The 13,362-nt window shown below is 38.9% G+C and overlaps 1 protein-coding gene across 2 annotated transcripts in view; it reads right to left on the bottom strand.

Moving 5' to 3' along the window:
• LMBRD1 (LMBR1 domain containing 1) overlaps positions 1-13,182 on the bottom strand; it is a 68,794-nt gene extending 55,612 nt beyond the window's left edge. For both annotated transcript variants that reach the window (XM_033055443.2, XM_033055444.2), the window contains exons 1-3: positions 13,073-13,182; positions 12,424-12,600; positions 4,467-4,527 (exon numbers count right to left, since the gene is read on the bottom strand). In XM_033055443.2, coding sequence (XP_032911334.1) covers positions 4,467-4,527; positions 12,424-12,600; positions 13,073-13,135 — 301 coding nt within the window. In that variant the 5' untranslated portion in view covers positions 13,136-13,182. The remainder of the gene's footprint in view (positions 1-4,466; positions 4,528-12,423; positions 12,601-13,072) is intronic.
• Positions 13,183-13,362: the final 180 nt, after the last annotated feature.

Raw genomic sequence — 13,362 nt, 5'->3', positions numbered from 1 at the left:
TGAATATTAAATTTATGACTCACATAGCTGAAGCAAAAGATTGTGTTTGCTATTTTACTACAGAAGCCAGATGAGGAGTGGCTGAGGTCACTCAGTCTGTTCAGCCTGAATGAGACTGGGAGAGAAGGGAGACTGCTGAACTCATTGTGGTGTTCAGCATCCTCATGTGGGGAAGTGGAAGGGTAGGCACCGACCTCTTTATTCTGGTGACCATGACAGAATCCAAGGGAATGGCCTGAAGCAGTGCCAGGGGAGGTTGAATATCAAAAAAAAGGTTCTTCACCCAGAGGGTGGTTGGGCATGGAGCAAGCTCCCTAGGGAAGTGGTCAGAGCACCATGCCTGATGACAGAGTTCAAGAAGTGCCCTCAGGACAATTCTCTCAGGTGTGTGATCTTTTACATATACATAGTGTGTTTATTTGGGTGCTCTGCACAGGGACAGAAGTTGGACACAAGGATCTTGATAGGTCCTCTCCAATGGCTCTATGTAACTTTAACAAACTTGCTCGAGTGCCTATCAAAAACACAGGAAAACGATTATCTGCCTTTTGAATTGTAATTTTTAGAAATCATGAAAAAGGAAATGCAGTACATTTCATCAGCCCATATATCCTACTTACCTGAGGGCAAGCTCTAATTGCCTGCTGTCCTACCCAATAAAAGGGCTGTTTATTCCCTGAAAAGGGAAGGGTTATCCCCTAACCTTTGAAAGCAAAGATATTGCAGCAGCAAGCAGTCAATCAGAGTGACAAAGATACTCCCTTAACCCTAACTCTCCTGTGACCTTGTAGCCTAACCCATCGCCTCAGTTTTCAGGGACTGCTCTTGCTTTTAGTTCAGAGGTTCAACTTTCGTTTCAGAACATTTTTCTGGGTTGTATCAGAAACTTTAAGCACTACCATTGGAAGTATGCTTCACTATATGGCCAGTACAAAAGTGTTTCCTGCCAGAGTCTAAAGAATCTTCAGCAAGAACTCCTTTGTAAAGTTGTTCCACTCTTACCTCAAGTTACTCATCGGCTGATTTGTGCCATATTGATACAAAGACACTAAGCATGAGAAAGTTACACCTTGTAATAACCTGTTATTACTTGAAGATTACTATATTATGTTTTGACTTGTTGGGTTTTTTTCTTCTAGAACAACTAGATAGGTTTCAAGCTGGCTAGCCAAGATCAATATTCTCTCAAATCCTTTTAAGACACTATAGGGGGCTCAAGAATATTATATCATCGGAAGTCTTACATCACACAAAACTTGCTTTTCCAGATGGTATCATATACTAGGGCATTAAATAACATCAAAATTACTAGTTGCTTAAAACAATGTTATATACTCTCTCACTTTTTCTGCTAAGAAGTCACTAGCTAGTTCTAGAAACTTATGATCAGTCTTTCTTCCAAAATATCTTATTCTTACAAACCATAAAAAATGTTTTAAAACAAATTTTCTTCAAGGTTGGAAGAAGATATCTTTTGTATTCCCAAGTGGAAGTTACAGAATACAAAACAGTAGGGAAATTGAAGTCAGACACTTGTCTGAAGCAATTCACCACAGTAAGTTTCAATGCTGGCAGACCTTCAATTTATGTTCTAGCACATTGCTTCCAGAAAAATTACACTAATTAGGAAAGTGTTTCTGTAGATGTAACTCCACAGTATTTGTCAAATACAGCTACAGACCTCTCATAGTACTTAGAATGGCTTCTCCTAGAACCAGACTACAAAAACATGAAGTCATATTTGACTTGTACTTAATTCCTAGAAGCCCAAATTCTTGTGTCAATGACTCAATGTCAATGACTTACCAAACATCTGCAATAAGCGGACAAAAGTCCATGTAAAAATCATCCAAGTAACACCACTTAATGAAAAACTTTCCCCTAGGAATCACCATACTACTGCTGACTTAGAAAGGAAATGGAAAATCTAAGGTTTAGTACAGACTTCAAAGCACATGTGAAGAGATTCCATAAAATTTAGTGGACAATCCTTGCAACACTGTAGTTGCGAGTCATCTAAGTGGCTCCCATGCAAGTCAAAATCTTGGCTTATCTCACAAGATTAGAATCCACCAATAATACCCTTTCACCATTCACAAATTTCATCAAAAGGATACTGAACATCAAGGTATTCCAACACCTAGTATTTACTTACTAGAGGAAGAACTACAGAACACCTCCAGCTTACTGACAATTGTTTCAACCTCATTCTTTGTGATACAAAGAAAACTGTGTTTTCAATTATACCACTTTCTGAAAAGAGTTTTCGTTCCAAACAAACTGACATGCTTTTTCAGAGCATTTGCCAACCACTGATCGTTGTTCAATCACTCAAGTACTGTGAGGCATGTTCTATTACAGTTGGGTTTAGAAATAGTAACACACTAAGCCATTATTAGACTGGTTTCCTAAGAAAAGCTTTCAGGCTGCTGAAATCCCACTTCCAGATACACTTATTGCAAGCTTCATTCTGAGAGGTACCTTATTTACCATCCTACTAATACAAACTCGTTCTACTTTTATATCAGGTTAACCAAGAAACCAGGTGGGTATGAGAAACAGAACATTTTTCATGGGATCTAACAACTGTGCAAAAAAACCAAAAAAGCTTTTCTATGTTTAGTTACAGCTTTATCAGTAAAAAGCAAGTAGCAAAGTAATGATTAATATTCTAAAATATCAGTTACACCATAGACTCAATATTCTTGCTACAATTGCAAGTGGCTTGGATTGAAGGACTATGACCTCAGTGCACCATTATTAATACCATAAATTGTCACTACAACTACAGGAGTTAAGTAGTATTTATATAGTTCTCTCTCCATTTTCAGGAGACACAAGAAAATACTGGTATTCATGTTCTTAAGTACAAAAGGGTACCTCACTTCTGCTCATCTTGTCTGCTAAAAAATAAAAGCCACGATCAAATACTGTCCTAGGAAGATAGGAAAAAAAAAAGTATAATAGTATCACAATGGAAGATGCTTAACTTTCCCTTTCTCAGCTGTTATGTCATTATGCTGGGAAACAGCAGCAGGGGGCTAGATGATGTAGGAGAGGCATTGTGTTTTTATATGACTTTTGGAGTCTTCTGAAAAATAAGTTACTATTATTGTTCACTTCAATGTAGCTCTAGTTATAAAACTAGTTATGAAAAAATTTACCTACTCAAATTAAGACAAAAATATTTTAAAGCCATATTTAAATCTCTACCACCATCTGGAGGATATGCTATGAAACAAGATATTTGTCCAACAGTATTTCAAGTAGACCTGTCCAGAAAGGCCAAAAACAAAAGCAGTTTTGTCAATCTAAATTTAAATATTTTTTCAAATAATTATTTCAAGATTTGCCCAAAACACCTTAGAGAAATTCTTAAATCAATTAGTCTCACAAATCTATAGCAAGCAGTTTTTAAGTTCCTCCATGAAAGAGCTTGCAAATTATTCCACCTTATGAGTTGTGAAATATCTGGTCTGTTAAACAAGACTTTGGCAAACCACAAAGAATAGAAAGCAAATACAAATCAGTTTCACTATTATAAAGTGAAGAAGCTCAGTGTTAAAAGTTCCTTTTTGAAAACAGAAAAGTCTTCTTTCTACTTGTGACTTTATTCATTTTTATGTTGAGTGAAGTTTATTCTAGTTTGCCATTATCACTGGCAGGCAATAATTAATCTGCAATTTAATGAAATAAATCTACTATTTGAAATCATTTCCTGATGTCAAAAATATATTTATGAAGAAAAAAAAATATATCTATGAGAAAAAACTCCAAGTCTTCAGAAGTGTGACCAAAAGCAGGCAACCACTTCTGAGTTTGCACCATTAACTGAAACACGCATTTCATTCAAACTGTGCTGAACACACTTCCATACCCATTACATGGATCCATCAGTCATAAAACTCCCCATAAATTTCATAAGGACCACTAAAAAACTGACATAAGACTATACAGAGGTTTGGGGAACAGTTATTTTATTTCAGACAATTTTTTCATTTCAGTTCTATTTAGGATTACCACTTTTGAATCAACTCCTTTATACTCCTCCACAGTAACTGTTACTTGGAACAGGGTAGTTGCTGAATCTGAACACTTAAGTGTTGCACTCACGGCTGCATCAACTTTATACATGGTAGACAAGCTGTACACTGCTGCATATGTTAAGTGACATAAAAGTTACAGCAAAACCATGTATTTCCCTTATGGGACCACTAAATACCCACACAGGAAACATGTGAACCACAGATTACACAACAGAGACCATCAGCCCTTTCATGAACTGGCTTCAGTATATTTGGATTTCTAGGGGGCACTTGAAGATAAAAAATATTCTCTGAAGGGCACCAAGTATAAGAACCTTGTTTAACCCAAAAGTGGTAATCCCATAAGACCTCTAAAAACTTCATGACTTCACTTAAAGGTCATATTACTTGAAAAAGAAAAAAAAAGGCTAGAATACTTACTGTAATATCCATAAAGTACGGTGTCTTCGATTTGTCTTGAAACATTAGCATCAGCCCAGACCTAGCAATAAAGGATAGAAGCATTATTATCAAATGTAATGACTACATGAGAATCAACCATTAAAGGACACAGAGGAAGAGAGACAAAAACACCACTTCTAAACAATTCCGTGCTAAAGTGCTAGCAACAGTGAAAATCACTAGGCAAACAGGAGCAAGTGCAGGACTGTTCCACAAAAGGTAGGTTTTAGAACCAAAGGAACATTAACTAGCTTTGCAAGCTCCCACTTATGTTCTGCTAATTCCTGAAGTATCTTTGTAAGAGTCTCCGAAGATAATCATAGAATGGTCTGAGTTGAAAGGGACCTTCGAAGATCACCTAGTCCACATCCCTCCTCCAAGGGCAGGAACAGCTCTCACAAGGTCAGGTTGCTCAAAGCCCATTTTAACCTGACCTTGGAATGCTTCAGATGATGGGCATCCACAACTCTTCCAGGAACCCCATTCCAGAGAAACATCAACCTCACCATAAATTTCTTCTTTATAGCTAAACCCACACTCAGTTTAAAGCTGTTACATTTTCTTCTGTGTCTACAGGCCCTGGTCAAAATTGTTTCTATCTCTTTCTTATAAGTTCTCCCTATATTGAAAGGCTGCAACAACACCTCTCCAGAACCTTCTCTCCTCCACACTGCAGAGCACCAACTCTTTCAGATTGTCTTCACAGGAGAAGTACTCGAATCTCTGATCACTTTTGTGGCTTTGTTAACACAGCTTCCTTGTGCCATGGGCCAGGCAGTTGGACAAAGTACACAATGTACACAATATCTCCTTCAGAGAACAGCTTTGTTTAAAATCTGCATATACAGATGCAACAATACTCAGTCATAAGAATAAGAATTTTTTATTCTGCTCAGTTATATATAATTCATTAACTATTCCTTTTTAGTTATTATCATCACCTTTATCAGAAGTACGAGATTACATTTTTTGCTTGACCAAGACTTGAATTACATGAATATTCAACTTAACAATATCTAATTTTGCAAGTCAAATTCCGAGAGCACTTATATCCTTTATTTGAACAAGAGCAAAAGTAACTGCACTATTCAGTCCTGGGGAATGTCCGGAAAATGAAAGCAATGAAAGTGAAAATACAACTCTTAACTATGTCAGAAACGGCAGTCAGCCAGATGGCTGAAGTCAAGTTCTTGCGCCCACTCCCCTTCCTCCAAGAGAGGAACTATTGGTTTTAGGAAGCTGAATATTTTGTGACATAATGGTTGGCAGACAAACCCAGGGACTGAATACAATGGCCCAATGCTGCCAGTACAGCTTACGTATATTTCAGAGCTGCTTTAATTTTGTGGGATCTAACCTATATGTGGTCAAGATCAAGAATGCAGTTATACAGAAGCAGAATTCTTTAAAAGATAGACAACTCACCAACATAAAAAAAAAATACATCCACTACTGCCAAAGTTCTTTTTCATTTCTGTACGCAGGCTTTCTTCATACTGGTACGATCAATCTCTTTTAGTTATAGAGAGGCACACACTAACAGGGAGATATCGAAATGCAAACAAGCACACTACTTAAACACTGCTCCCATTAAGACTTTGTGACACTTCAGCATTTGGTTTATCAGTTCTCTCAGAATTCCATAGTCTTCTGGAATATGGGCTTGATGACACAGTATGAACAGTTTTTCTATCTCAGAAAATCAGCACCACCTTCCTTTTTCTTACTACATTAAGACTTCCAGAAGGTCAGTTTACATTAAGCTTTTAAAATTCACTGTATGAAATAAATTAGATTATCATTCAGCTAAAATTTGGGTAGAAAAATAATCAGCGAAAAGCATGAAAAATATTTTAGCAGAAGGGGCAGAAGCAACACCTGAAGTATCTGTCAGGTACACAATAAGCTCAGTCTTTGAAGATCACCAGGTTCACACCCAACAGCATTTTAATTAAGAATTTTGTAGGCATTTGTATTAAAATATACCACAAAAGAATTTGATTACAATAAGTAAAGAACACATACAGACCATTTCAATTGCCTCATGTTAAATACTAAGAAAATGCTTACTTTAATCAAGCCTAAGAGAAAATCAAGACTGAATTGGACTGTTTGCATTGCTTGATTCCAAGTAGATACTGGAAAAAAGGTCTCTCCTATGAGCAATGGAGACATTTAAAATGCACAAAAACCAACAAGCAAGAAAAGCAACAGTGGGACCCAAAGTTTAAGAGGCACAGGCACTGTAGAGAAGAGATATCTAGTAATGGAAACAACATGGATCAGCTGCCCAAGAACTGCTTCTCCTTCAGCTACAGAAAAGTATTTTTAACAAAATACAGATGTATAACTTTAAATATTGTAATTGCTTTTCATTTTGTTTTTCAAATGAAGTTGCATACAGGACCAGAGTAAGTGTACTAGGAAACATACACTATACCATATTAAAATAGTGAGCTGCTATTACACTAAAACTCAAATTGCACGTGTGTATTTCACCATTACTTACATCTGCCTCAGCATACAAACTTTGCATTACTCTGCACAAGAAGAATATGTAAAGTAAGCCAATTTAATGGTATATCATAAGTAGTATGTCAGCTTTCAGTCACTGCTGAAGCCCCACATTTAAACTAAAAAGCAAAACACTTAATTCTAACTAGCAAATTATCCAAATGCACACACCATCAGCAACTCAAAGGCAGTAACCAGTTCATCTGAGCTGTTTCAAAAGCTAGTGACCGCAGCATTGTCTTGTCAAAAGCAAGCACTGCTACCTTATGAGCATCAGAGCTCTGAGAGTCTGAGCATCTCTGGTGAATACTAAGCTGCTAGGTATAGAATTTACTCATCCAGGACTCAGCTGAGAACTCATTTGGACAGCTTCTAGATCTAGTCTTTTCCATCTGTTACAACCCAAGCTTACAGTATATACAGCAAGTGGTTTAGAAGCACAATAGATTAGGGAGGTGAAAATTCACACTGCCTTCAACAAGCAGTTTAAGATGTCAAAATGGGATCACAAATTCTCTTCAGACCTGCAGAATTCAGGCATTGGCACTGTTGTGCTGTACTTCATTTTGTTCCATGCAGTTTAGTAAGCATATATCACTTTTAAAATACCTGTACCAATGCATTGTACTGAGAGACAAGGGAAGCCACCAATTGCATGGATACGTGCCATGAGCATGATGACCCATATCTAAACTCTCATGCTTAAGAATTTCATAACAAGTCACGTTAAAAACAAGTGTAAAAGTACATATGTTGCTATGTAAGATATAAAAAAAAGCAGCTTAAGACACTTTACCTAGACACTAAATCCAAAGCAAAGCTCCCTTAGAAGATTAATTTTATAGCAATAATATTCATGGAAAATTAGTTATGAAGATTTGCTCCTGCATTAATCATTGAGTAGATTCTTTCTTCTCTCAGCAAATCGGTCCAGTTAGTGACTGATGTTAACATATTTCAACAGAACAGTACTATTCAAACTATACAGATAACTTCCCCAAATGAAACCATTGCAAGTTAATCTGACTTTCCACCCTTTTTGGTGAGGGAATGGCCATGAATTTTATTCTTTTTTCCTCATTAAATTTGACATTTCTACTGCCACTGCCGGACCCTGCAAGACTTTCATGACTACCCAGGGAAGCTAGTTCCCATTCTCTGCAAACGTCCCTTAAAAGAGCTTAAAGCTATGCAACATTACAGGTTTCAGTATCTGTGATGTTTCATCAGATGTGATGAAGCACTCATTCTTTTCATTAGTCTCTCCCAAAGCTTAGGCAACAAAAGGAAGATGCAGTATGAAAGACAAGAGACAGAGTCATAACATGGTTAGATATGAAAAAATTTAATACCTAGATCTCAGGTCTTCCAGCCTGTTATCTCCAAAATGAGACAGGCCAGGATTTTGACTGCCAGACGGAAAACAGCATCCAGAAATATGCACATCTCAGCCCCACTTGCATAGCAACAATGTTTTGGCCAAGTATTATTGCTTCATTTGTAGTAATTCTTATTCGGAAAGGAGGCATAATCTCAGTCAATAATAACTTCTCAGTTAACACCTTTCCAAAAATACAACCCCTGGACATTTCTACTGGTTTTGTATTCTGAGCATCTACATAACGAGTTGTTCCCCTCCCACCCTCCTAAGATGCAAAAAACCTTAAATGGTCAGCAAAAAGTATCTCCCATTAAGCAGATGCTAGTCTCTGCATCATTAAGAGGATAACTCTGCTCCTGCAGACACCCAAGGCTTGTGACACATTCAGTCTTAATCAGACTGAAAGAAATGCCACTGGCTTTTAACTTCATGTAGTAGCAAGAATTCATACATTTCAAAAAGGAAAAGTTTTATCACCTTCTCTGCCTTTTGCTAGAGCAGTAGGGGGAAAAAAAAAGCACGATGATGTGAGTGAACAGCCTTGTTTCAAGCAGTCTTCCTGCTGCAAGACAGCATCAGCTATGCTTTAAATATTTATGAGACTTGTAGGTCAGACCCAGAGATCTTGGGTTCCAGTAGCAATATTATGTTTTTAAGTTATGGTGAGGTTTTCCGTTCCTATGTGCTTGTCATAAGTCAAACAAGTTTTCAGATCAAATAGATCAGATGCAACTGGATGTACTTGAAGTCCTTTGAAACAAACTAAAGCACTGACAGTGCTCACAGCCAAAACCTTTGAGCTGAAGTGGTGCTGTTGAATATTATCAGGACTTCACTTACACGGTAATACTCAAGTTTTTATCAGTATTAAACCAAAAGCCTCCTTTCCTACTTAACAGTACTATGAATTAAAGTAATCCTACCTTCCAAAAAGGGTGTTGCAGTGAATTCTACTGTGTAACTACTGTGCAAAATTTGCCAACACCTAACCTGTTCAGTTCACTCAGTATAAAAATTTTAAGATAATATTTGATAAGTTGCAAAATACGGTGAGATACACCATTATGTGCTAAATGCTACCAACCACTTTTTTACCATAAACTATAATTTTAGTAATTGAAAGATGCATAAACATTATCTTAACAGTCCTATTGAAATGAACAAAACCTCAAGCTAACAAAGGCTGACCAAGGCATAGCATACAGCCCTTGTCAAGGAAGGCACTTCAGAACACATGATGGAAAAAGCCTACACAACACTTTAAAGTGAATTCCTCTAGAAAGTAGCATAATATTTACAGCCTTCAGAGAAAGATACTCTGCTTGGGTACTACAGTTCAGCCCATCCTTGTAAACAAGACATACCACCTTCCCTTGTCACAGAATACACACAATTCATAATGAGATCTTTGAACCATCAAAGTCTTCAATTTAACCTCTGCTGTTAGTATAATGCGATTCTCCCTAAGTTTGCTACAAGTTTATTCATCTTGTAAATCCTCAGCTATATCTACAAGTTGACAGCAGGGTCAGATGCATTAAAACTGAACTGAAAGTCCACATATAGTACCTCTTTCAAGTTGAGCACCCTTGTTTCTCAACACCGATACCAGGAATTACAGCTGGGAAATAGAGGAAAAGCATACATACAGAAGAAAAATTTCTTACTTAGAATCTGGATAAATGCCACTACTCTTTTGGCATCAGCTCTGAAATCATGCAGTTAGAAGGCTTTTTGATGAACTTCTAATTTATCTATAGAGAATACCATCAACATCTGCTACCTGGATCTCCCTCAAAAAGTCACTGAAGATTAAAGACTCAACTCATTCTGCCGATCCAAAGCAATGAAGGCTTCTTGCCAGAGTCATAGTCCTGCAGACCCCAGCATCAGTTAGAGGGTCTTAGAAGTGTTGGGTTTGAAAGAATGGTCCAGAGAAAGGCCAGAAAATCTTCAGGAAACATTCTAAACACAATTCAGTCTATCCTACTTGCGAAGCAATAGCAGGAAAGAAGCACATGTTACCAAGGACAGTTTAAAAGCTTTAACAATTCATGAAGACCACAGAAAATGCTGTTTTGGAAGGGACATCAGGATCACCACTCTCAGTCCTATGAAAGACACCACATGCCTCATTTTAAGATGTTGACAGCCTTCCACCCCAACATTACTCCTAAACTGAAAATACCAAATCAATAAAGCTGTGTTTACCTATAGGTTTGTACATTCTTACTGATTTTAGATTAACTCAACTTACAAGGCCACATGATACCATAATTTCAACCCCTGTGTTTGGATCAAATGCATTAAGGTCACCAGATCTCACGTAATTTGCGCAAAGCTAGAAACTCAACTCAGCTGGCACTTGCAAGACAAAGAATGCTTCTTCAAAGCAGTAGGGGGCAATTGCATTTCCACAAATCATGAGAAGTATCTACAAACATTAGGAACTAAGCAGAACAAAAAGGTCTCTGAAGCATAGACAAAAAGGTACTTTACAAAAAAAGTCTTTACCACAAGCATGAAAGCTTGCTCTCAGAACAATTTTTAAGTAGAATTTAGCCACCTCACCATATCACAGCCTATGTCCATTAACAAGGAATTCTGGTCCATGAAAAACAGTATTACAAGTAGTTTTCTTTCTAGTAATTGTATTTCCTTAATTAAACATTTGTCGTGACTGCATGACCACCTTTGATGACTTGTTCTCACAGTTTTGTCTGTAATCAGGCAAAATATACATTAGCTAAAATGTACCCTTTGCAACAGGGAATTCTGCTTAGTCCCCATTTTTCAGCCGGACCTAGTTGCATATGGTTATTTCTCTAGATAGTCAGGCTTGATGTATTTAAGATTATTATTTCCATTGATTTGTAAGAACCCTAACATATGAAAATATCTTCCATCTCCTATAATGATTTTAATTCCAAACAAGCAAGGTCTGAAAACACAAACTTTTCAGAACAACATTGAGTACCAGCTTAATTCATTCTGTATTAATCCTGAGCAATAAAGTTGACAAAAAACACATCACAGCTCAATTCTAAAGGCTTCTCATAACTTGCATTTATAGAAGCACCTGCCAAAAAGCACTGTCTTAGCTGCAAGCTAGTGTTGAAGCATTACAGAGACCTGGCAAGACTGATATAGGACTGGAAGGGAATACAGCCTGGTGTGCAGGCATTTACCTTTCTCCCACTCTATCACTTGTTTCAGGATCATAACTTTTACTATAGATCCAGGTAGGCTCCAAACCCAAGTAATTTGTTATTCTAGTTAGCTTACATGCACCAGTTTGACCTCTTGTTACACACAATGTCCTCATAAAGACATCAGGCCAATACCTTTATGAACTCTTCTTGTAAACTAAACTAGTATTTGAAGCATTAAGAAGATCTCTCATAGAAATGCTTAGAGCAGATGACAGGAACTCATTCTGCACAGCAACCCTCTACAGTTTATAAATGCAGTAGCTCAGTTAAGGCTTTATCAGCCAAGATATTCTACTGCAGTCCCTTCCACTAAGGGTTTCTGCAGCTTTCAAAATGCTTATTTAATTCAGGCTATAAGTTATAGGTAGATTAGCACAATAAAACTTTATAAGTCTACATGTTCCAGTACCAAAATTTTTGCTGACAAAAAAGACAATTAAAATAATTCCAAATTACAAAGGGGCAACACAGTCCATTTTTGAACAAAAGTACAACACATCTTATTCCCCAATACTCCATCATGATACACTAAAAAGCAATACTTAAGCAATTTGTTTATATTTTCAGGACAGTACATTCACTCTTACGCATAACAGAAGGAACAAGCATTTGGAAATGAGTAGGACATCTGAGAAAGAAGAGGAATCAAAACTGAAATCCAGTTCAAATACCAGACATGAATGTTTTATGCACAGTTCTAGCACGCAGCTTTGAGAAAAGTCAAACAGGTATTACCACTGCTTTCAAACACTCTGACAACCAAAGAGCACCCTTTTGTAACCTAGGTGCTTGTTTTGAAGAGGCAGTTAATACTTCTGAAAGTCCATACCTTAAATGTACCATTTGGATTTTTCATGTATGAGACCAAAAATATATCCACCGGCAGGAGCGCTGATGTGATAAGAGCAACGGCCAACGCAAAAATTGCTGTTATGGTAGAAATCACTTCACTTTCCCGCCGACTCTGATACTTGCGCACATAAACCCAGCAGAAAATCAGAATGGCCTGAAATACACAGGGAAAAATACTTATGAGCTGTATAATAAAAATGCCAGCAAGTAGGTAGGTACTGATGTTAGACCCTGTACGCCAGTAGCAAAGCGTCAACACACCTTTAACCCGAACACTCAGCACCAGTGTTACACTGACCACACGACAGTCACTCTTTCTTAAGAGCAGCTTGAGCAACACCACCGCGCTCACACACGGAACACGCGAACACAAAAACAGCGCGGCTGGCCGGGCAGCAGGGCAAGGCAGCCCCTCGCTCCCAGCTCCGGGCTCGGCTCTGCCCGGCTCGGCACCGCCGAGGCACCCGCAGGGAAGCGCTCGCAGCCGGGACAAGCTCAGGGGAACGGGCGGGATGCCCAGCACCGGAGCAGCGAGCGGCCGAAGTGGGAGTAGCAGCCGGCCCAGGGAAAGGGAGGGGAAGGCATGTGTGAGGGGGCCGCGGCAGGGCCGTAGAGCCGCCTCTCACCAGCAGCGCCAGGCCGAAGAGGCACCATCCCGTCAGCAGGTCAGACGCCGCCGCCGCCGCCATCTTCACTTCCGTCACGGGAGCGCGGCCGCCCCGCCGAGGCGGCGCTTAAAGCGGGGCGGGCCCGCGTCTCCACGGCAACCGCCCCACGCCGTGTGACGTCACTGCCGCCGCCCGCGCCGCCGCGAGGCACGAGTGACGGTACCGGGAGTGACAGTACCGGGAGTGACGGCACCGAGAGTGCCCGGCCCGGGCCGGCTCGCGGCGGAGTGCTGCCGTCGGCGGGCAGG

This window comes from Catharus ustulatus, chromosome 3 (genome assembly GCF_009819885.2).
Source record: "Catharus ustulatus isolate bCatUst1 chromosome 3, bCatUst1.pri.v2, whole genome shotgun sequence".
Lineage (NCBI taxonomy): Eukaryota > Metazoa > Chordata > Aves > Passeriformes > Turdidae > Catharus > Catharus ustulatus.
This window is presented reverse-complemented; position numbering and strand designations above follow the sequence as displayed.